The sequence below is a fragment of the Phyllobates terribilis genome, unplaced genomic scaffold (genome assembly GCF_046119375.1).
Source record: "Phyllobates terribilis strain yellow unplaced genomic scaffold, ASM4611937v1 Scaffold_4__5_contigs__length_816908805, whole genome shotgun sequence".
In the NCBI taxonomy this organism is placed as follows: Eukaryota; Metazoa; Chordata; class Amphibia; order Anura; family Dendrobatidae; genus Phyllobates; species Phyllobates terribilis.
Window position 1 is genome coordinate 470,338,685 of NW_027362764.1, and position 24,861 is coordinate 470,363,545.

The 24,861-nt window shown below is 39.3% G+C and overlaps 1 protein-coding gene across 2 annotated transcripts in view; it reads left to right on the forward strand.

Moving 5' to 3' along the window:
- GMDS (GDP-mannose 4,6-dehydratase) overlaps positions 1-24,861 on the forward strand; it is a 704,434-nt gene that overhangs the window by 580,119 nt on the left and 99,454 nt on the right. For both annotated transcript variants that reach the window (XM_073676655.1, XM_073676654.1), the window contains one exon: positions 158-254. In XM_073676655.1, the coding sequence (XP_073532756.1) occupies positions 158-254 (97 nt within the window). The remainder of the gene's footprint in view (positions 1-157; positions 255-24,861) is intronic.

Consider the following 24,861-nt stretch of genomic DNA (forward strand, 5'->3'; position numbering starts at 1 on the left):
TCTAGTGACAGGTCTTCTCCTTTTGTTCCGTTCCATAATGAGTTTACGCTCTCCTAGGGAGATGGGTTTGACACCAGGCTTTTGGGGAGGTGAAATAAACCAGCCAAATGTTTCTACCAGAGTCTTTCTGGTCATCATGTGTTTGTCTTCTTTACAGGTGGGAGGGCAAGAATGAAAATGAAGTGGGCCGCTGCAGTGAGACTGGAAAAGTCCATGTGAAAGTTGATCTCAAGTACTACAGACCCACTGAAGTAGTAAGTAGGAAATTCTACATCTCCCCTACTTCCAGATAATTTAATCACTTGCACTGTTTGGCCAGCTGGCAAGGTCTAATTGACCCCCTGCTACCAGCCTGTGATAATCAAGCTGTGTGCAGTCTCACCCACATGACCCCAGTAAATAGTAAGTAAAGAAAATAAAGCAACATTTAAAGACTAACACAACAGGTCATAGGAGGCTTCTACTAGAGATAGAGGATATGGTGTTTGAAATGTAAGTGAAATTCACCACCCTAAACTCCAGTGTCAGTAAAGGGCCCCCTGCATAATAGATGGCAGGCAGATATCTGTGCCAACTACGCCATACACAGGAGTGCTTGCTCTGCCGCGTGCTCCATTGTTCTCTGCGAGAGCGCTCCTGCCAGACTTAGCTCTCAACAAACAAAAGGATTGGCAGTCCGACATCAGTCATGCTGGATTCTTCTCTACCCAAGGGCCTCCATACACATTAAGCTGTTGGCCGAGCCCATCAATGTTGGCTGTTCCGGCTGACATTAGTCTGAACATTCCCTATGTTTTAACTTTGCCATTCACATTAGACTAATCATAATGAGCACCCAGTTCTGGGACGAACCCTCTGTCTTCTTCTGGCTTACTTATAGAAATCCCTTCTGTCTGGAGAGCGTAATAAACATGTGCTGTTCCTTTCCTTGTGGCTAGAACAGTTTTGCCGGACATACTTTCCAATTTAATAACTAGCCTCTTATTAGGGAAATTCCAAAGTAACATCCCTGGCTAGACATGGGAGCTGTCTAAGATTGTAGTCAGCGCTGTATGTCTCGTCACCGTAAGACTACTGTGACCCTGGAACATGGCTGAAGGTGGGTAAATGTTACTTATTGTAACCAATTACAGGTCACATGTATGGAAGCTATTCATTGACTTGTCAGTAAACTATTAAGGTATGTTGTTACATCGATTTAGATGTTGATCTGTGTGAACATACCTTTAAATCTGTATCAATACTGTTGCCCCATTGCCAATACTTTCTGTTAGGCAGGGGCTTTGTGATTGATTCGCTACCTTTAGTACTTGCATAGCACCAGCATAGAATGCAGTACTGTACATAGTCTCCCTTCACATCGGTGCCTTTTGCCAATGGGCTTCACATGTAGAGAAAAAGCCCCCCTATATCCTCCATTGTTGCTCTAGGTCCAGTTAGAACTCAGGACTGTTTAGCAAAGCGACAGCACAAACCACAGTAATATTTAACCTGGAGCTAGTTTATACTCTAGCAGGAGGCCAATTGTCCCCTGGTTACACGAAACTCAGCTGCTCCTGTCCAACGCATTATGAGAAATAATTCCCTCAACAGTAAATTATTAAGAATATTATAATTCACCTTGACGTTCCATGACCTACAAACTCATGCATATATACATCCACAGAACTCCTCTTCACCCTCTAAAATTCATAGGATTTACAGTGCATGTCCCCATATGTATTATTCTTTTGGCAGATGTAACTCTTCTTATTGTGACCTGTTTCTTTAGCAGAATGACGTATAAGTGAGAGAACTTTTAGCAATGCAAAATTGAACATTATGGGATTGTCTATCTGAAAGTAATATGTTCTCATGCTGAAATCAAAGTGTGCAAGACATTTGCATGAATTCCTCCTAAGTCGTCCTTATTACAGTCATTTCTCTCTCATTTCACGTTACTGATTTTTTTTTTTTCATCTGGTTCATGTGTCTGAATAGTCTTTTTGCGGAATAAGGTCTCATTCAGACGTGCGTGAATCACATACGTGTCCGATGCATGTTTTTCATGGATAGATTATGGGTATGTGTTCTATGTGGCTGTAAACGTCTCCATGTATTTTTTGCTATTGTAGTGGAAAAATTAAACATGTCTATTGAGTCACTAATCAGTTACCCATAAGGCCTGTGAAAAATCATCGACCGCACACATTGTCATCGTGTGCTGTCCGTTTTGTAAATAGTAAAGTAATTTTCAACTTATTTTATTGTTTTGTGCGAGAAAATCACTGATAGTAAAAACTGACACACTGACCAAACACTGATGAAAATCACACAAAAACACTGTTAGCAATCAGACAATTTTGTGTATGAGAAGATTCTCTGCCATCTGAATGAGGCCTAAGAGTGCATTTATATTGTCCGGCCCGTTAAACGACCACCGATCAACTCCATGCAAACGATCGCCCGACGTTATATAGCTGTATTAGAAAGGCTGACCACACACAGAACACGATGCTTCTGTCACATAGAATATTATTACTCTCAGCAACACATGTTCTGTGTACACGGGATGATGTGCTGCCGCAAACAGTCATTTTGAAGTAAACTTGAGAATCATTTCACCCGATAATCGAGCATAATTCTCATTCATCAGACGATTAATGGCCTGTTTGGGCAAGCTGATGACTGTTTCTGATTATCAACCAGTGTAAATTCACCTTAAGTTTTATATAGGTTCTGTAACATTTACAATGCAGTGTAGGATATATCAGGCAGAGAAATGAGAATGAAAAAGTGGTGCATCCCATTGATTGTGGTGCCATCACATTGAGGGCTCGCTCACATGAGCGTATAACACAACCAATGTTATTATATGGGGCAGTGCAGATCTGCATTTTTTTTTTCTTTTGCCGATTCTGCATGAGAAAAAAATCGCAGCATGCTACTACTAGTGGCTCTGGAATTTGGATCACACGCACCTTTTGAAGTCTATGGGTGCGTGTGAAACACCTGACTACATGGATGACATCCAAGTGCAGTCCGATTTAAGTGGACAGACTATGGAGAAGATGGAGAAATTAAGTTGTCCATCTTTTCCACACCTGTGATGCGATTCTCGCATGCGAGGGAATCGCATCAAACTGAGAGATCATCATGTAATTGGGATTCAATTTGCTGTCGTGTTGTACTTATGGACTATAGCAATACAACATACATAATGTTTAAAATACGATGATCTGTATCCTTTCACCACTCTAATATGAATTTTAAAGTTTGAAATAAAGTTAAAATTTTTACCCATTTTAATCGAGCTGGATAACCCTCCTCTTTTTTCAAAGCGTTTGGAGTCCTCATACACCTCAAACTAAAGGCTAATTCTGGCAACTTTATTCTGATATGTAGGGGGGTTTAAGACCATTTTTAACTTAATCTCAACGGAACTGCAGTTTTACATGGACAAACCTGCCCCTTTTATTAGGAACCTATTTCTTTTTTGCACTTTTCAGTGTGGATTGAAGAGTTGTCTTATTACAACAGACCATGCCTGTTAAGTTATTTATCGCTAAAGGACCACGTTCACATTAGATTACTGTTGGCTGAGACGATCTAATGTATATGGGGGTCTTGTTGCTCTTCCCAACAGATGATGTCAGGAGAGAGATGGGTCAGGTTTGTTGTGTTTCCTAATCTATTTCTTTCCATGGTTCTTTCCAGCTAAAGGAGTATGGAAGCTCCTTGTTTCAGTCTCCCTTTTGAAAATACATGCATGCCTGGCATGTGTATTAGGGAAACTAAAGCGATAGATAATGGTCAGTTAAATGCCTATTTGGCCAAAAGCTAAGGTGAATAGGTAGTTGGAATGAATTTAATTTTGTGGTCTGCAACTATTGGAATACCATTTTATGAATGGAGGACTTTGGGTTGAAGCATTCTACACTTAGTCATTACGTATTGATTTTCTAAAGCAACATACCTACATCATTGGTGGGGATGGAATATGTAAAGTTATTGTAAGTAGCACCTACTGTTAAGCAAATATTTAGTTGGTAGCATAGATGAGAGGACACCGTGAAACAATAGTGAGCTCTTTGAGGGTCTGATGATTGATACTGACATCAGAGAATGGCTTGACCCCTCCCCTGCTGAACGAGCCAGGTCTTTAGGCCCCTCTGCTGCGATTTAATGGATTTAGTAGAGGAGGTAAAGACTCTGTTTTATGCCAAAAGAAATAAGAATGAATATATTTTACCCTCCAGGAAAGTTGAAAGCACTGGAAAGTTGGAATACATAAATCAAAAGTAGAGTTCGCACAGCTAAGGTCATTGCTGGTTCTCTGTTGGTATTTATAACTCACCCTTCCCCTGAAGCAATGCAAAAGTGACCACATACTGAAAAATGCTTGCTTGTAATAATATTAATTCCGTTATTTCTACAGAACATTTTACATAGTCACAGCATGCCAAGTCAATTGCAAATGTTATTAATTTACCAGTTATGAAAGAGTCCACAATAGTAGACAATATTAAGGAATAATCCACAGGAGTCTAAGGTACACCTACACTACCATGTCTACAAACATGTATGTGTGAACTAATATTTAATTATGATGACAAAAAGAAGAATCAGTCCATCCCTGTCCCCCCAACAAAAAAAATACAAAAAAATGTAGCAAGCAATGTATACCACCTACATTCTCCTGCTCATAAATAAGTAATTAGGATAAGGGAATGAGGGCTTTCCTTGACTGACATGCTGGACACCTCCTGTTGTTTGTTCCTTATCAGCAGTGATCTGTAAACCTTGAACCTTTAATCCACCACTGTGGTCCCCTTCATCTCTGATTATTTTTCAATGTGTTTATTGGTTGGTTTTAGAAAACTGGTTTGGATTTAACATCAGTCAATAGAGATGTGTCAAGTATTAGGATCTCAGAGTGGGAAAATGTTTCCCTGTGTTTAGAGGCAATTATGCCAAATTCCTATTTTTATAGCACTTTTAGCAATTGATGCTGTCAAAGGGTCAGTTAACCAATGCAGATCAAAAAACATGTGTTCTTCAAATGAGACACTTGAAGTTGTTGTTTTTTTTCACCCTTTTTATACAGCTCCACAATGTGTATATTCAGACACTTTTTTATATTTATAGAGAAATACTGTACTGCTGAATCTGTTCAATAATTTGAACATTTTTGTTCCATGGTTTTGTATCATAGTGTGCTTTTCTTTTAAAAAACACAACAAAAACGTTAGGCTCAATACACACCAGATTTGAGTGTGATGTATTTTTGGCATTTCAAGAAAATCTCCTTTATTGGAGTTGAGCAAAAAAAAAAATCAGAAACCCGGGCCAGGGTAGCATTCACTTCCGCACATGTCATACTAGGTATGTGCCTCTTGCGTTAGTCTTCATGTGACGTCATGATGCCATGACATTGGCACAACACTGAGAGGCCTAGTAAGTGCAAGAGAATCCTGGGTGAAGGATTTATTTATTATATAGCGCTATTATATTCCACAGCGCTTAACAGATGTGGTCATCCCTGTCCTCATTGGGGTTCGCAATCTAAATTCCCTATCAATATATCTTTGGAGTGTGGGCAGAAACCGGAGAACCCGGAGGAAACTCACGCAAACACTGGAGAACATACAAACTCCTTGCAGATGCTGTTCTTGGTGGGATTTGAACCTAGGAGGACACCAGGTCTGCAAACTACTGTACCTACAACGGAGCCATCACGCTGCCCATAGGATATTTGGTGGTGCTGAAATACCCTACAGATCTGATATTGACGACATCTTTAGGTCCTACAAAACCAATTTACATGAAATACAGCATTTGGAATGTACAGTGTAATACACCAATCGTTTTTCATAAAACAGATACAATTTCATATAACTTTCTAGATCCCTCTTGGGTTTTTTCTTTATCATGTTTTTGTTTTGTGTTTATGTATAAATCCATCAAAAACATAGCATGGACAGAACCTAAGCATGAACTAAAGCCATTACCAAGATGAAAGACCGTAAGAGGAGGAAATTACATATACCAACTTTAGGATGGAGTTTGAGTAAAAAAGGGGTAAAGAGTGGGAAATCAAAATCCTAAGGTGACATTTTATTTTTAAATTTAGAGGAAAAAAGGTGCTTCAGATGACATGAAAAATTGACGTGAGATGCAAGAAATAAAGGCTTCGTTTGCAAAAGGTCGAATACTTGAACAGCGTCATTTCTCTAGAGAAGGAATGATTTTTCAGGAGCCGTCAAATTGTCCAGACTTTTATAATTTAGGCAGCATAGGTGTAATTAATATAGCAAATGAGACGTCCAAAACAGCTGTGTCTGCAACTTTAGAATAGTATTCCACTTGTTCTGCTGCATACTTGGGAAAGAGCAGAATGTGAAGATTCTGCAGTATTTCAATCCTTGTGGACATACCTATGACAACCACATATGGATGGAACAAATTAGAATTATTTACTATAAAGAGTCATTTATTTTCTTGATGATTGGACTTTTTTTCATTTCCTGTCCATTATAGACTTAACTAGTGACCCACACATGAAAGCTATAGAAATTGTTCTTCATATTGTGGTATATTTTTTTTTGTCTAATAATTATTAATCATTTGAATGCCGTTAACAAAAATACCTGCATTTTTAACATGGTCAATGTATTTCTCTGCTTACAGACCACTATACTGTAATAAATTGATCCTCCTGTTCACTCCCCAGAACATAAATATTTAAATTTTTTTAGGTTTTAATAGACTGAAAGCTGTGGTCCCCCTCCCCCTTTTTTGCTCACTCAGGAGTTACTAAAATATATATTTGCCTTTTTGATATTCACATAGCTGAGATCAGAATAAGTAACTTTTCCATCATATTGGTACCTGAACTTTGTAGATTTTTAAAGGAATTCCCAAATGTATACAGTACTTAAGTATCTTGATTCTTGTACTTAAGAAATTTAAAGAAGCACTCCTCCCATCAGTGTTTATCCTCTTAATATATTGCAGTCATCATATTATATAGCACTGTGTACTTACAATTGCTTATTTTGCCTTTCTACCCAGATAATTCTTCTTTTCTCTGCTCTGTGTAGAAACAGGAAGTGTCCTGTCCCTGCATTTATCATCCCCCTCTTCAACTCCTGACCCAGCTGATCCCCCTCCTCCCTCTCCTCCGCCAGTGACTTTTGCAGTGACTGATGACTCATACAGGGAAAATTGACCTCCTGTTTCTACAGAGTTCAGAAGGATTCAGCCAGTCAGGTTTTAATCATGTGATGTCATAGACCTAATGGAAAAGAGAACAATTAGCTGGGTAGAAAGGCAAAATGAGCAATTGTAACTACACAGTGCTATATAATATGATGACCGCAATATATTAAAAGAATAAAAATGTTGATGGGAGTGCTTCTTTAATCACACAACTCAAAGTTCTTGCTTATCTTATGTGGGAAAAGCTTCTCTAAGTTTATCATACACATTAGACAGTGAAAAAAGATAGATTGTCCAACAGCATGGGTTCTGCACTGCACATTTTTGGATCTGTCTGGTTTTAACTCCCTAGTTTAGAGAAGTGTGGAGGATCACCTCCAACCTAGCTGATTTCCCAATACCTTTGCCACCTTTTTACTGCACCACAATGATATCCCTATGAAGTTTTATGTTGCCATCCTGAGACATTGAATATATGCAGTCGGAGCTTGCATCCCAGCCCTGTGCCCATATTCTATTTCCTCCTCACTGAAATTTTGACCTCAGAAATGTGAAAACTTTAGGCCAGCGATCTGCAACATTTCTTACCTCGAGATCCACATTAAGCTCGAAGAGACGGTCGGGAGCCACATCCTGAATAGTGACATCCAGCCTCTGCCTCCCCTACAGTAGTCGATGAATTCATAAAAGGATTGTTTATTAGAAGGTTACAAAGTCAACGCGTTTCAAAGTTATCAAAACTTCTTCCTTAGGACATAACCTTCCTGAGGAAGAAGTTTTGATAACTTTGAAATGCATTGACTTTGTAACCGTCTAATAAAGAATCCTTTTATGAATTCATCAACTACAAGCTTTTCTTTGAGTAGTATACCAGCAGCGCAGGAAAACCACAATTTATCCGGACAGCATTTCCTTTTGGTCTGACGACCCGTGTCCTGCAGCAGCTTATTTTATGCTATTTAATTGTTGCAATGTGCAACAGCACCAGGTGATCTTATTTTTAATCTGTTAAAACCCTATTTGCGCTCTCTTGGCTCCCTAGCATTATTGGTATAATGACAGCCAAAGATTCCCCATACATGTCACACTGAGGCAGTATACTTGCATCTAGGTGTTGCCACCTTGCTCTGTCAGTATTCTGGCATCAAGCATTCCCACCATGCTATTGGATCCAGCTTTAAGCACCCCTTCTATTTGGCAGTATCATTTTATGTCAAGATAGGAACATAATTTATCTTTCCAACCCAAAGACCAGTATCTGCTAATCCAAATCTGTTGTTTTGTATGGGGCTATAGGTCCAATATAAACTCATCGCTCTCACCCACAAAGCTCTCCACCGTTCTGCACCGCCTTATATCTCCTCTCTCCTCTCTATCGCCCTACACGTGCCCTCCGTTCTACAAATGACCCAAGACTAACATGCTCCATAATGCGAACCTCGCACCTCCGTCTCCAAGACTTCTCTCGTGCTGCGCCAGTTCTCTGAAATGCACCACCCCAGACGTTCCGACTGATGCCTAGCCTCCACGTCTTCAAACGCGCTTTAAAAACCTATCTCTTTAAACAAGCCTACCACCTCAACTACTTAGTAAACTAACTTTCCCCTGTTCCCTTGCTCTAAATATTATTCTGAATCTGCTCCCTCCTATTCATCTGTCTCCACACCCTTGATGCACACGATAACTGCACTCGATACTTGATTCTTGCACTTAAACATACGGGCTGATGACCGGATCATGCAGCCTTATATAAAAATCCCTATTTATTATAATTGCTAGACCTGAAATAACAAGCACTTTTCACCTATTGTGTCCCCCCATTTCCTTGTAGATTGTAAGCTTGTGAGCAGAGACCTCACTCCTAATGTAATAATAATTTTTATAGCACCAACATGTTTCGCGGCACTTTACAATTTTAGAGGGGGTGGCGGGGCATGAACAGACAAAGACATTACCAAATAAGCATAACTCCGATATTAAAAGGAGTAAGGGCCCTGCTCGCAAGCTTAGTCTGAGGAAATAGGGGGGGGGGGCACAAAAGGTAAAATGTACATATATTGTATAATACAGCCATAATGTAACTGTTTAAACTGTCTTAATTTGTATTGAATTTATTGTCTGTACATGTTCCCGCTTAATTGTAAAGTGCTGCGGAATATGTTGGCGCTATATAAATAAAAAATTATTACTCAAGTCACCATCTGAAGACCACCTCTTCATAGCTGTTTGCTAGACCTAGTGCTAATGCATCAAGCTGGCAGACAGCCATGAACCACACATCATGGGTCTGTTAGCAACATGTGGCTCCTGAGTCACAGGTTGGGGTTCCTTGGAACATGCAGGATCCTTCTCCTCAAATTTATAAGTCAAGAAACCATACTCAAGACTTGGCGTTACTGGGTAGAGTACTGAGACTTTGCTGAATACAAATGATGCTGGTCTGCCTCTGTGTCAGAGTGGGGTAAGAGGGCATGGATTTCACACTTCTTGGACTGTTTAATAAATATATAAAAAAAATATTTTTTACGATGTGGAGGATGATTTAAGCACTCTGCTCCTGTGCTACTGACCTTTCATATATAGAAAGAAAACCTCTACAACTTTAAAAAAGTTTTAGGTTTGAACACATTTCAATTGAGCACGAATTCTGTTTATTTCTACAGTTTTAAGGTCGATACAGTATATTTAAAGGGAACGGTCATGTGATTTACTCTGTCCAAATCACAGGCAGCATCAATTGGATATATGTGCCTTTATTTAAAAATGTCTCTGGCTGAAAACATACTTTAAACTGGGTACGTGGAATGAGGTGTCCGAGATGACTAGGTACTGAGGCAGGCACCTACCAGTTTCTCCACGCCTGGCCCTACTTGACTGACAGGTCTCTCCCTATATGTCCTGTATGTGTACAGTGAAATATATGACCTGTTCACTTAAAGCAGCTCATTGAGTTTCATTGCAACACTTTTCATTGGTGAAAAGTGAAGTTGTTTTAATTCTCTGATAACTATTTTACATCCTAATAATATTGACTATATACAATAATAATCCCAAATATTTGTTTTTTTCTTATATACCGTACAGACCAAAAGTTTGGACACACCTTCTCATTTAAAGATTTTTTCTGTATTTTCATGACTATGAAAATTGTACATTCACACTGAAGGCATCAAAACTATGAATTAACACATGTGGAATTATATACTTAACAAAAAAGTGTGAAACAACTGAAAATATGTCTTATATTCTAGGTTCTTCACAGTAGCCACCTTTTGCTTTGATGACTGCTTTGCACACTCTTGGCATTCTCTTGATGAGCTTCAAGAGGTAGTCACCGGAAATGGTCTTCCAACAATCTTGAAGGAGCTCCCAGAGATGCTTCGCACTTGTTGGCCCTTTTGCCTTCACTCTGCGGTCCAGCTCACCCCAAACCATCTCGATTGGGTTCAGGTCTGGTGACTGTGGAGGCCAGGTCATCTGGCGTAGCACCCAATCACTCTCCCTCTTGGTCAAATAGCCCTTACACATCCTGGAGGTGTGTTTGGGATCATTGTCCTGTTGAAAAATAAATGATGGTCCAACTAAACGCAAACCGGATGGAATAGCATGCCGCTGCAAGATGCTGTGGTAGCCATGCTGGTTCAGTATGCCTTCAATTTTGAATAAATCCCCAACATTGTCACCAGCAAGGCACCATCACACCTCCTCCTCCATGCTTCGCGATGGGAACCAGGCATGTAGAGTCCATCCGTTCACCTTTTCGGTGTCGCACAAAGACTCAGTGGTTGGAACCAAAGATCTCAAATTTGGACTCATCAGACCAAAGCACAGATTTCCACTGGTCTAATGTCCATTGCTTGTGTTCTATATCCTAAACAAGTCTCTTCTGCTTGTTGCCTGTCCGTAGCAGTGGTTTCCTAGAAGCTATTTTACCATGAAGGCCTGCTGCACAAAGTCTCCTCTTAACAGTTGTTGAAGAGATGTGTCTGCTGCTAGAACTTTGTGTGGTATTGACCTGGTCTCTAATCTGAGCTGCTGTTAACCTGCGATTTCTGAGGCTGGTGAGTCGGATAAACTTATCCTCAGAAGCAGAGGTGACTCTTGGTCTTCCTTTCCTGGGGCAGTCCTCATTTGAGCCAGTTTCTTTGTAGCGCTTGATGGTTTTTGCAACTTCACTTGGGGACACTTTCAAAGTTTGCCCAATTTTTCGGACTGACTGACCTTCATTTCTTAAAGTAATGATGGCCACTCGTTTTTCTTTACTTAGCTGCTTTTTTTCTTGCCATAATACAAATTCTAACAGTCTATTCAGTAGGACTATCAGCTGTGTATCCACCTGACTTCTGCACAACACAACTGATGGTCCCAACCCCATTTATAAGGCAAGAAATCCCACTTATTAAACCTGACAAGGCACACCTGTGAAGTGAAAACCATTTCCGATGACTACCTCTTGAAGCTCATCAAGAGAATAGCAAGAGTGTGCAAAGCAGTCATCAAAGCAAAAGGTGGCTGCTTTGAAGAACCTAGAATATAAGACATATTTTCAGTTGTTCCACACTTTTTTAAGTATATAATTCCACATGTGTTAATTCATAGTTTTGATGCCTTCAGTGTGAATGTACAATTTTCGTAGTCATGAAAATACAGAAAAATCTTTAAATGAAAAGGTGTGTCCAAACTTTTGGTCTGTTCTGTACTTAATTTTTCGAACCATCATTTGGAGAAGTTGACTTTGGAGTCAACCTCTAAGAATTGCTTCAGATGACACCAATAATGTGTTGCCCTGGGAGCTGAAAATTTTTCTACATCACAAGATCATATAAAGGAAAATGTGTACTATGCTTAGACGATTGAGAGGTCTAGAAAGTGGGTCAAAGGCTTTACCATTTTATTGAAGATGATGTACAATTGTAGCCGGTAGCTATACCAGAATTAATACATTGATCCCATGACTTTTTGCCCAGTTGGCTGTCTCCTTGTCAAACCTATATGTTTTACCTGGTGACAGATCCTCTTTAATGGTCCAATATACACTCCTCTACAATGAAATTGCAATACCAAGAAGGAATCATGAACATCACAGGATCCATATACATGTTAATGATATGCAAATTAATAAATCGAGACGTTTTGAAAATTTTGTTTCCATTTTTCATCAGTGTCATTTGTGTGCCACGCACAGAAATACAGACCCTTGTCTTGGTTGCTATCAGTGAGGTTATTAATGGTTATCTGAGTAATGTTCTGCCACACAGAATGCACTTGGGCACACAAATCATCAAAATCCGCTGCTGGCAGCAATTGCCGACCAATAACGTCCTAGATGCAGTCGATGGGAGGCAAGTCCGGAGACGCTGCTGGTCATGGTAATGCGCTTAGGCCCCACAGGCTGTTCAAAATAGCACATGCAACATGCATCCTGGAATTTTGTTAAAGTCTCATGGGACACTATCTATAGAGAAATGCCTGTATCATTGGTTCTACCGCCAAACCAATGTAAAGACTAGAGGGGTCCAGATAATTTGCATTATGCCACCCCAACCATAATCCTGGGAGTAGGACCAGTGTGAGATTCCCTCGTGAAGGTCTCTTCGTGGTTTTATGCTACCTCAAGATGTCAAAACAAAAATACAAAAAAGTTCACGTATCACCTGTATGAACCATCGTTGATTCCAATGGAAAGAACAACAATGGTGAACCCTGCATACCTTTGCAGAGGATTAGATCGTAAGCTGCAAGTTTCAGTTGTAAGTCTTAGATTCTGGATATTAAGTATTGCTCAAACAGAAGCAGGAACTTATGGTGTTGATGATTCATACTCTGTGCCTATTCTGGACTGTGCCACTTATTTGTGCTGTTCATGCCTGACCGGCAGAGAATGTAAAGGTGTTGTCTGGTTTAGAAATCTGATTTGTAAATACTTTTAGGGGATTATGGTGTGGGTGAGGGTCTTAAATAGCTTCTATTATTACCCTTTTCAGACAGTGGCTTCAAAATCCATCCCTTACTCTGGAGGCACTGTGCAATTCCATATTTCCCCTGCAGCGGCGCTGAATGCTCACTGCCAGGTGATTTTCACACGTATTATGGTTGATCTTTTGACCCTTTTAACATATTGGGATTGTCCAAAAAAGACAACTCTCTTTTAAGTACCATTTGTGGGTGCTTAGCCATTTAACGTCAACGCATGTTTCATAATATATTTAATACTGAAGATGTCTGGCTAAAAATTATTTTTCCAATTGTATTTCATTAAAAATGTAGTGCTATGTATTCTGTAGCTTGTACTGTACTGTCTGCTCCTGGCTCCAGAATGAGTTAAGAATCCATCAGTGAACTAGTTCTGACAGTTCATATATCTTTCTATAGCCATAACTCCCTGTGTTTCTCTCAGACAAGTGACAGTGGAACTTTCATATGACCAGAAATCAGCTGAGAGAGGCTTGGTAAAAGATAAGTTACAAGCCCTGGGCAGCCTTAAAAAGGGTGGTCCACTACTGAGCAGCCTTAAAAGGGGTGGTCCACTACTGGGCAGCCTTAAAAGGGGTGGTCCACTACTGGGCAGCCTTAAAAAGGGTGATCCACTACTGGGCAGCCTTAAAAAGGGTGATCCACTACTGGGCAGCCTTAAAAAGGGTGATCCACTACTGGGCAGCCTTAAAAAGGGTGATCCACTACTGGGCAGCCTTAAAAAGGGTGATCCACTACTGGGCAGCCTTAAAAAAGGGTGATCCACTACTGGGCAGCCTTAAAAAGGGTGATCCACTACTGGGCAGCCTTAAAAAGGGTGATCCACTACTGGGCAGCCTTAAAAAAGGGTGATCCACTACTGGGCAGCCTTAAAAAGGGTGATCCACTACTGGGCAGCCTTAAAAAAGGGTGATCCACTACTGGGCAGCCTTAAAAAAAGGGTGATCCACTACTGGGCAGCCTTAAAAAAAGGGTGATACACTACTGGGCAGCCTTAAAAAAAAGGGTGATCCACTACTGGGCAGCCTTAAAAAAGGGTGATCCACTACTGGGCAGCCTTAAAAAGGGTGATCCACTACTGGGCAACCCTTGCTTAATCACTTCAGGGCCTCATAGAAAATAAAAACAATCTATACTCCTCTCCCAAAGCGGCACCATTTCAGCGCTGCTATTCCTGGCATGTCATATGATATTATTGTTACGTGACCTCTGCAGACAATCCGCAGCCGCTGGAAGTCCAAGAATCCACCACTAAATTTGGTGACTTTATTTACAACGTGAAAAAAGTGTACAAAATGTTTCGGTCTTTAGACCTTCATCAGTTATACACTAAGTGGTTCAATTAAATTCAGAGAGATTCAAATCATATAGCATATGCGTATCCGGCTCTTTTTGTTACAAGCATAAGCTTGTGCCTAGGGAGAGAGTGAGCCTTTGGCAGTCCGCAGGGTTGCGACTCCTGTCCCTGCAGTGACCTGACTGTGTCATATGACATTGGCTGCAGTGTTCACGTAACAACAACAATCAGCAGTCGCTGACTGTTGGAGTCTTTACTATTTCGTCAGTGGCCGTTCTGTACATCTGATAAGCAGCTGCTGATTGGCTGCAGCGGTCACGTGATACATCAATATCATGTGACCTCCCATGAATGGCAGGTCGCAAGACCTCTCTGGATTGATTCTGCTGCTGGAGGAGAGTATAGTTTTTGTTTTCTATGTGGTCCTGAAGTGATTAAGCAACGGTTGTCTAATGGCGCACAACCCCTTTAAAAGCCACCAGTGCCTTTTCATTTAGTGCTAATTATCCTGGTCTTTACAAGGGGGCGATGCTCGCAGGGTAATAATGCAGAGCTCCCTAAAGACCCAAGACTCCTTCGATTCTGTGGTGCATTTCTGCTCTTGTGGAAGACTCTCGGGTCCATATTTCGGATCCGTACTTCAGGTCTTCTGCTCGTTCCGTGTGCTGAATGTGTAGACTTCTCTGCAAGCAGAAGGAAATCCTCAGTGGCTACTAATCTGTAATGTAAAAACCAGGGCACATAAATTAGCTTTTTTGGCAGATTGCACTTACAAGAGGCTTTAGCCTAAGCTATTCCAGTGACTGTATGACCTATTTTTCATTGAATGGGTGGATCTGATGTATGATGGATAAGGTCATTATTATTAGGAAACTTCAGTGAATGTGGAATGATGCGAGGGGACTGCTGCATTTCGACTTCCTAAACGATCACATCCAAAATGTTCCCAATTTAAAATATTAGCAGAAATTTTTAATTTCCAAAGCTTTCCTTGTGAAACTTAATTTTCAGCATTTTACGGTGTTCACTATTTTCACTAAATACTGTGAAAGTGGGGGAAAAAAAATCATAGGTTAAATTCTAAGTCTGTTAAGTGGTTGGCTGGGAAACGAACGGATACCATCTCCCGGTCCAATCCAGAATTATTAACTGTCATGATTCCTACTGACCTTCTATATCAAAGGGCAGAATGTAACCTGCTGCCTTATTTCTTATATTATAGGCCAGGTGCAATTTTTTTTTTGTTTTAACATCCTGCATGGAAAAATGGAAACTAGAGCGAGACAAATTTCCTGATGCAGAAAATCCCTTTCAGATTATAATGGTGAAATTTTAGACAGGTTTCACAAAGCGTATTTGAGTTACAGGTAAACAAACAAAGGAGTAAATGAAATTTAAACCTCACAGTATGATTCATATGGAGAACTGGATCACGCTCTTCGTGTATCAGATATGTGTAAGCCATCCAGCTCGCAAATTAATACAGTTTCAGAAACCAATTGCCTTTATCCAAAGTAAACAGACCGCAGTCAGATTCCTTGTCTTAGCGATTGAGCTGTCACTTACTATAAGAACATTTCACGTTGTGGCAGTTTTGGCAATCGTAAGTGAAACATGCAAAGAAAATATGTTGGCAGTGTTACCATTTACATTTTCAGAGGGATATAGGAATGTTTAATAATTGATATAACTAAGACTTGTATCCAAATGCTATGGGCATGCGAGCCACACTGCACATTGTCATGCGGAATGACAGTGTTTGGAACACATTCTTTACTTTACTTATTTCATATTAATAAAAGGTGTCCATGTTCTATATGAAGTTATAATACCTATGAAGCAATGTATAAATGTACCATGGAAAATCTTGGCTATACTACCTTGTGCACTCCAGCCACCGCCAAGTGCTATATAGCACATGCATGCGAAGATGCCAAACTTTGGACAGGCTAATGCCGAATTCACACATACAATGGTGTGAAAAAGTTTTTGCCCCTTCTTGATTTCTTATTCCTTTGCATGTTTGTCACACTTAAATGTTTCAGATCACAAAACAAATTAAAATATTAGACAAAAATAACACAAGTAAACACACAATGCAGTTTTTAAATGAAGAGCTTTATTAAGGGAAAAAGAAATCCAAACCTACAGGACCCTGTGTGAAAAAGTGATTGCCCCTCCCTCCTTAAAACATAAATTAACTGTGGTTTATCATATTTTTGGGAAACTGAGTTCAATTTCCCTAGCCACGCACAGGCCTGATTACTGCCACACCTGTTCTCAATCAAGAAATCACATAAATAGAACCTGTCTGACAAAGTGAAGTAGACCAAAAGATCCTCAAAAGCTAGATATCATGCTGCAATCCAAAGAAATAAATTAAGGAACAAATGAGAAACAAAGTAATTGAGATCTATCAGTCTGGAAAAGGTTATAAAGCCATTTCTAAAGCTTTAAGACTCCAGCGAACCACAGTGAGAGCCATTATCCACAAATAGTGAAATCATGGAACAGTGGGGAACCTTCCCAGGAGTGGACGGCCGTCCAAAATTACTCCAAAAGCGCAACGACGACTCATTGAAGAGGTCACAAAAGACCCCACAAGAACATCCAAAACTGCAGACCTCACTGCAGGGAAGGATTTGAAATGAAAAATCCCTTTAAGAATTTGTTCGGTTAATGGAATGGTTATGTTGTCCTATATTATAGATAGTGTTCCTATATTATAGAGAAACTGCCACAATATAGTAATTAATTTGTAATGTGTAATCTTGTGTTGCAAAAGTGTAAAAAAAAATGTATCTAGTTTTCTGGAAAACCGCTGGCAAGTGTTTGTTTTTTTTATGTCTTTTTATATCCTGGACACTCGCTGAATCTCAATACCTATAAACAGCCTGAGTGGGCTAATGTGAGGAATACGGGAAGTAAGATGAATAAATAGATAATTCCTAAATCAAATAAGTTTTGTTAATAAACTATTATGCATTGGTAGAGTCTCCATTCAGCTACATGCACACACTGGTGAGAACTTTCCCTGCTTGTGCATATTCCCAGCTACCTTAGTGAAACTAATTAGAAGTTGATTAGGAAACAGTTTGGCCAACTAATTATCCCCTGGCTGCATTCTGTAGAGCAAAGGGCCACCATCCACCATTTGCCCGAGGTCATTGTGCTCTCAGCAGTGCTGTCAACATTTAATGGATGATCCAGGTCTACTCCTTGGCTTCCTGTCACATTGTGGTATTTTAAATATGATGCAGCAGCTCTCCCATACTTGTCCTCTGACCTCTTGATGCATGAGCTACTCCAAACCTATAGAACTCAACAAAAAGCCTAGTACCTATCTGTCAAAAAAGCACAATGCATCCAGCAGAATATGGAGATTACAGGAGGAAACTGCATCTTCCTGTATACCGGTGTTTTGTCAGGTAGTCGCTCCAAGCCTCATGAATGACTCTGAGAATTTGCCTGCTGATGCCCCTGGCTGTAGGATTGGAAATGTAGTTTGGTTCTGCAGCATTTTATGGTCTGGGGACTTGAATAATGTGATTTTAGGGCTTAGAGAAACGTCAGAGACCGTAGCTTAAAATGTATTGGCTACAACTTGTCAAATTAAAGTAGGAGCCATGAAGAATAAGGGTGGTTTTACCCTAACCGATCGATCGGCTACATGTGTACAGATTGGTGGTCATTTAAAGAAGACCTTTCACCAAATTTTGGGCACTCCAGTTAATAGTGGCTGCAGAGCCGAATAAAACGTGTTTTTTTTTCTTCTTTTAATGTTACCTCTCCATTGCGGAGATATTAACAAAACTTAACTCATTAGGTTTTATTAGATAGTGACTCATACAGAGAGAAGTACTGACCCTCAGTGAAAACACCCACTTGGACTCAACTAAAGTTAACACTTTAGGTTTCAAAAACTTTCATTACTAATATCTCCGCAATGGAGAGGCAAAATTAAAAAAAAAAAAAAAAAAAAGTGTATTCCGCTCTGTAGCCACTATTAGGCCTCATTCAGACATCCGTGTTTCATGTGCTTGTTGTATCCATTATTTTCAGGGATACAACACGTAACCATTATAATCTACAGGGCTTTTCACATGTGCGTGTGATTTTCACTGACCATGTGTCCGTACAAAACACACGGAGACATGTCTGTTTTTTCTGGCAGCACGGATAACAAGGGCCCATACAAGTCTATGGGTCTGTGAAAAACATGTACAGCACACGGATGACATCTGTGTGCCGTCCGTGTTTAACATTGCAAAGTATAGGAGAAGCTTTGTAACTTATTTATTTTTTGATCCTTCCGTGAAAAACACTGATGGTAAAAACGGACACATGGACCAAACACTGATGACACACTGATGGTAAATACGGGCACACGGACAGTACACTGATGACACACTGATGTTACAAAGGGACACATGTACCAAACACTGACACACTGATGGTAAAAACGGATACATTGATCAAACACTGATGACACTGGTACCATTTTTTCACATACGTGTTTAAACACAGATGTGTAAATGAGGCCTTACATCGTGTGTCCAGCTCATCATGAAAAATTTGGTGAAAGGTCCTCTTTAACAATTGGTAATACATCATTCTATGCACTTAGGTTACCATTGACCTTGGCTGCACATGTACTGTATACACAGGGCGATGTGCTTCTGAGAACGATCAAGCTTAAAAATATTTTCTCCCAACTAATGTGTTGTTCTGTTGTCAGGTGATTGGCAGCATATTTACACTGACCGATTATTGGGAATCAAACGTTCCTAGGAACACTCATTCAGAATAATCTTCCAGTGTGAATGCACCTTGAGACCTAATTTTTCAGAAGCATAGGCCCAGGTCAGTTGGATGGTTGAGGGCAATTTAAGTTAATTTTATGGCATGCATTGAGTTCACTTCATCTGAACTTTATGAAATAGTTTTTTTTTTTTAAAAGAATTGTCCAAGACTTTTTATAAGCCATAGATAAATAGTCTATTCAAACAACTTGGCCTTTAATTTCCAAAACTTTCAATTTAAGTCTGATTTCACATACATCGGTTTTCTGGGAGAAAAAAATGCATCTTGGTACTGTTTTTACCTTTTTTTTTTGTGGCTAGATGTTTCTTTTAAAGCCATTGTACACTACTCTGATAACCCCTTCTCAATTATAAGTATCCCCCACATAGAGTAAAAACACTTTATACTCTCCTCCAGTGCCATCCCAGCGACAACGACGCCTGGTCTCCCAATCAGCTGACTCTTTGCTTTCCCTTCGTAACTGACGCCCAGAGGAGGTCAGATGACAGTAGCTCTCACTTCTTCTGAATAAGTTTCATCCAAAGGAAGTGAAAGGGAAGTGTCACATTAGGAGCCGCTGATTGGCTGCAGGGCTCATGTGACATAATGTCATTTGAGCCCCGGGAAACCCGACGTCTCTGGGATGGCACTGGCACCGGAGGAGAGTATGAGGTCTATTTACTCTACATGGGGTAATGTTGTACTAGAAAGGAGGTTGTCCTAGTAGAAGACAACCCCTTTTAAGTCTATTTTGAAATACAAAACAAAGTGCATGAAATATAAAACACGCCTCATACAATGTATTTTGTTTTTTTTTACATTTTGGGGAAGTTTGTTTGATGTATTTTTTTCCCTTTCTTAAATGCAGCATGCTCTGGATATGTTTTGTTGTACTAGTGTTTTCCCATTGGCTTCTCTAAAGTATCAGGATTACATTAGGAAAAACTTCTGTATGGAATGAGATGTTATCCTCCCCAAAAACACAACTAAACCAATCTAAAAAACACCTGTTACATAAAAAAAATACTGCTGTTATAAAAGGTGTGTGGGTTTTTAATGCATTTTAAAGCCATCAATGAACACTATGATGGAGACTTCAAGTATTTTACATTCATAATTTATCCATGAATATTTATCTTGTGCAGCATTGTAGATCAACTGACAAATATTCCGATTTTTTTTTTTTGTTTGAGAAATAGCTCAGCACTGTGACAAAAACAAAGCCTGATAAATGCATCTTTCCACAAGGGGATACAATGAGGTAACGGCAATGCTATGTATTTTCTGGCCAGGTCCAAGTGATTGATGCTTTTAAAACACCAGTGAAGATTTTGAAATAACATTTGACTTTCAATAGGGGTAATTGTCAATGCTGTTGGCTGCGTCCCAGTGATAAGATAATCAGATCGGAAAACTCCTCGTTCTTGTAGTAAGAATGTCACTTAGGAGGAGAGAGGGTGAATACAAGGACAGTAAAGCCCAACTTGGCGTAAAGTTATATTGATCACCCAGAAGGGTTGTGACACGGGGATTTGACATGTCTGGACTGCGTACAGTCTGCTAGAGCCATCAGGAAGAAGTAGAACACGTGGACCCAGAGATTCCCGCAGCTTCTGACTTTACCGTGCTGCTATGAATCAATAGATTTAATAGCTTTCTAGGGTGATGCAGTTTTATAACCTTGTTGAAATGGCAAATTGTATGTTATTTTTTTGGGCGAACCCTTTCCAGAATTGTAGAATATAGACTACGCAGATATTTCCAATACATTTTCTTTTTTCTTCTCGAATTTTTCAGCAGAAAAGTGCTGACTGTACAATTAAGTTTGTGCTGATTCTAGCAATAAAAAAAAAGTGAAGCAAACTATAAATTACTTATCTTTTCAGAACTGTGCTGCATATGCCATGCTGGGATGTGTAGTGCCTGTCAATAATGCTAAACTATATTTTGTGTGGAAGGAGATACATAATGAGCTCCATCACTACGACTTGCTGTATGGATGGTCTGAAGCTGTAAATGGGCTTACATTTTTAGTCAAAGTCAGACAGTCCAACTTTTAGACGGTACAAAACTTGACGTCACCCTCTTAACGTGCGCTTAATTTGTGGTGATCCTTAAAACCATTTAGGGCAAACTTAAACTGTTTAGTCTAAATTTCCACCACCTATTGAGTGGCTTACGTTGCTCCACTGTGTTATGCTACATTGTAGAGCAGTCAGATCTTAGGCCACACTCCTTCCCTGGCACCTTCCATTAGACCAGGCCCTTGGTCTCTGGGGCATGTTCCTTAGTAATTCAGTCCTATTGTGTGTACCCTTCTGTGGTTTATAAGATTAGCTTGGTGGTCCTGAAAGTGCTACAGTATAGTACGAGATTAAATAATGGCTTACCATTACTAGATTAGCTCCATTCAAGAGACACCACCTAATATTTCCTTTTATGAATTTGTTAAAAAAAAAGTAATCCGAAGAAACTCCACTTGGCTTTTAATTATATCTTATTAATTTAACTCCTGAAAAAGTTTATGGCAACTGTCTCATCATGTGTCTCAAAGAAAATGGTTCATTTGTTTCAAGAGAAGCTAAAGTGCAGTTTTTGGGAAAAACGAAGCAGAATCTTTTTTTTTTTTTTTTTTTTCCTTTTTCTAATCTCTTACAGTCCTATTAACAAGAAGACCCTATTCTTTTTCTAAGACCCCATTCACATGTTCAAGTTTCATATGTGTGTTCCACTCTGTTTTTTTCATAAATAGCAAAAATGACTGAACAGATACTGGAGAAAACACTTCAGTAAGTCACCGGCAGTCTTTTTATTTAAGTGTCTTCACCCACTTTGAAAAACTTGGCGGATTCGCCGGCATCTTAAAGAAGTCATGTGCACATACACTTATTTTGCGAATTGTGTGCAGCTTGTTTGGATTTTGGGGTTTCTTTTAGATACTACATTATCTACTGATTGCATGTTCAGTTTGCTTGTATGTACATTACTCTATGAACATGTTACCTCCACAGAGAACAGCATGCTTGAATGTGTGCGCAATGAGCCAATATAAACAATCTGTGCCTTTTATGATAATGTTCCCTATGTTTAGTTCAGGAGAACCAAGTTTTAAGAAACTGAAAATCTACATGTCCACCATTATTAAAGCTATAGTAAAACCCTGTGCTTCTCAAACGGAGATGAGTCTAGTTAATTAACATGAGACACCGGCATCAATACAGACTTGTTGGTGAAGCCCCTTGTTGAAAAGGCTTGAGAATTCTTTAGGCTAAGTGCACAAGATGTCTTTTAAAGAAGCACTCCTCCCATCAAAAATTATCTGCTTAATATATTGCAATCATCACATTATATAGCACTGTGTACTTACAATTGCTCATTTTGCCTTTGTATCCAGTTAATTCTTCTCTTTTCTATTAGGTCTGATATGTGATTAAAAACTGACCAGGTGAATCCTTCTAAGCTCTATGTAGAAACAGGAGGTCAATTTTCCCTCCGAGTCATGAGTCACTGCAAAAGTCCCTGGCAGGGGGAAGAAGTGTAGCAGCTGGGTCAAGAATTGAAGAGGTGGATAATAAATGCAAGGACAAGCGACTTCCTGTTTCTACATAGGATTCAGAGTGGGTATCCGGCTGAATGAGCGCTCCCAGGGTCACAAGGAATGAATAGCCAAAAAAGATTTTCTTTGGCAGATCTTGTATCAAGGCTTAACGACCAATTCTGGTTTAATGTAGGTATCTGGTCCCACCGGTATGCAACTTCTGTCCGGATTAGACGGATCTCCCAGCTGGAGTCCGTAGGAATGAGATTCAGAGTGAGTATCCGGCTGAATAAGCGCTCCCAGGGTCGCAAGGAATGATTATCCAAAAAAGATTTAATTCTTCAGAGAATTTATTCAAGTTCATAAATAAAAAAAATAATTGATACATAAAATTGATATATAAAACAACGCGTTTCAGCTATTAGAGTAAAAGATGTATAGCCTTCCTCAGGTCTAATGCAGAAGAGTCAATAATGGTGGTTATATGGTCAGTACAAACCCACCTAATGAGATGATTATCCTAATCACATGTAAATTAGTTTTAGTTGGCACACCTAAATCCCATTCTATAGAGGCTCAGCTTTCTCAGAGTTAGGATTTTCCGGCATTTTCCTTCTACTTAGAAAATATGCAAATTTTATATAATATATTGGTTGTAAAACTTGTCATAAGAAAAATAATATTGTAGTAAAAAAAAATGTTATAGTAAAAGCCTTAGTATCATGTTTTTTTAAAAATAGATATATTGGTAGAAAAATCTATTCATAAACCTAGATATAAGAAAAGTTTCATTCAATGGGTATATTAATAAAAGGATCTGTTTGTAAACCTAGATAAGTTTTATTCGCATTGTAAGTATTTTTCTACATAGGGCAGAGAAAAGAAGAATTAGCTGGGTAGAAAGGCAAAGTGAACATTTGTAAGTACACAGTGCTGTATAATTTAATGATTGCAATATATGGAGAATAAAAACTTAGTTTTTTTCTACCTGACACCTGTTGTTGTTTCCAGAGCATTTTTCTGACCTTTTAGCCACTAGTGATTTTTTTTTAAGGGTTTTCCCATGATTTTTGTGAACTTTCTTTACTGTCGTTTTCCAGTCGTTTTTTTTCACTCCATTAAATACAGAAGAAACCACTAGCATTTTTAAAAGAATGGAAAAATGCACCAAAAAAAAAAATGGTTGTCTTCTGGGCATCTTTGGAGATTTACTATTGACTTACATTGTAAAGTGCAGAGCGTCTTCCGAGTGTTAAATGTCTCAAGAATGGACATACTGTACCACGTCTATTAACCGTTTGGTGTTTTTAGATACCTGAAGTGGTTAAGACATTCAAAAGTCTGAATATGTGAGCAGCTAGTCGTTTTTACATAGAATTTCTTATGTTCACTCTTTTGAATGTTTTTGATTGTTTTTTCTGGCGGTTTCTGCCTGAAAAAGACGACATGTGCACATAGCCTTAGAGATTTTAAGTTGAGATGCTTTCCTATTCTTTTGAAACTGAACCAATTCATACAATGTCAAAAGAAGTGAAAATGAGCAAAAACATCTTGAGGTCCATCAATAAAATAAATCATGTCTAAAAATAAGATTTAGATTCTAGGAGTTTCGTTGGCAAAAAATTTCCCAATGTAGGTCTCCTCCTATTTATTCCTAAAAATTGGAAACATTGAGGCAAGGCATAGCACATCACAGTGGACGTGAGTGGCTGAACTTGTGAACCCTGTCCAGGAGTTTAGGATTACTGTGAAATAAATTTAATTAAAAGCGCATTTAGGTTCGTTTATTTGCTTCTACAATTGCTTAGAAGTATAACAAACTAATAGAATGTTTGGTTAAGCAAATCCACGATATGTAATGAATATCATAGATATGTTGGTTAAGCAATTCCCAAATTGGCAGGGATTTAGCACTTCCAATAAACTGGTGACTAGCGGTCAGAGGACAGATGAAGCATCTCGTATGTGTTCGATGCTGAGGACAATATTAGAATATTCTACATGGTATGAAAGTGAAGTAAACGGTCAGAGGACAGAACAAAATGAACGC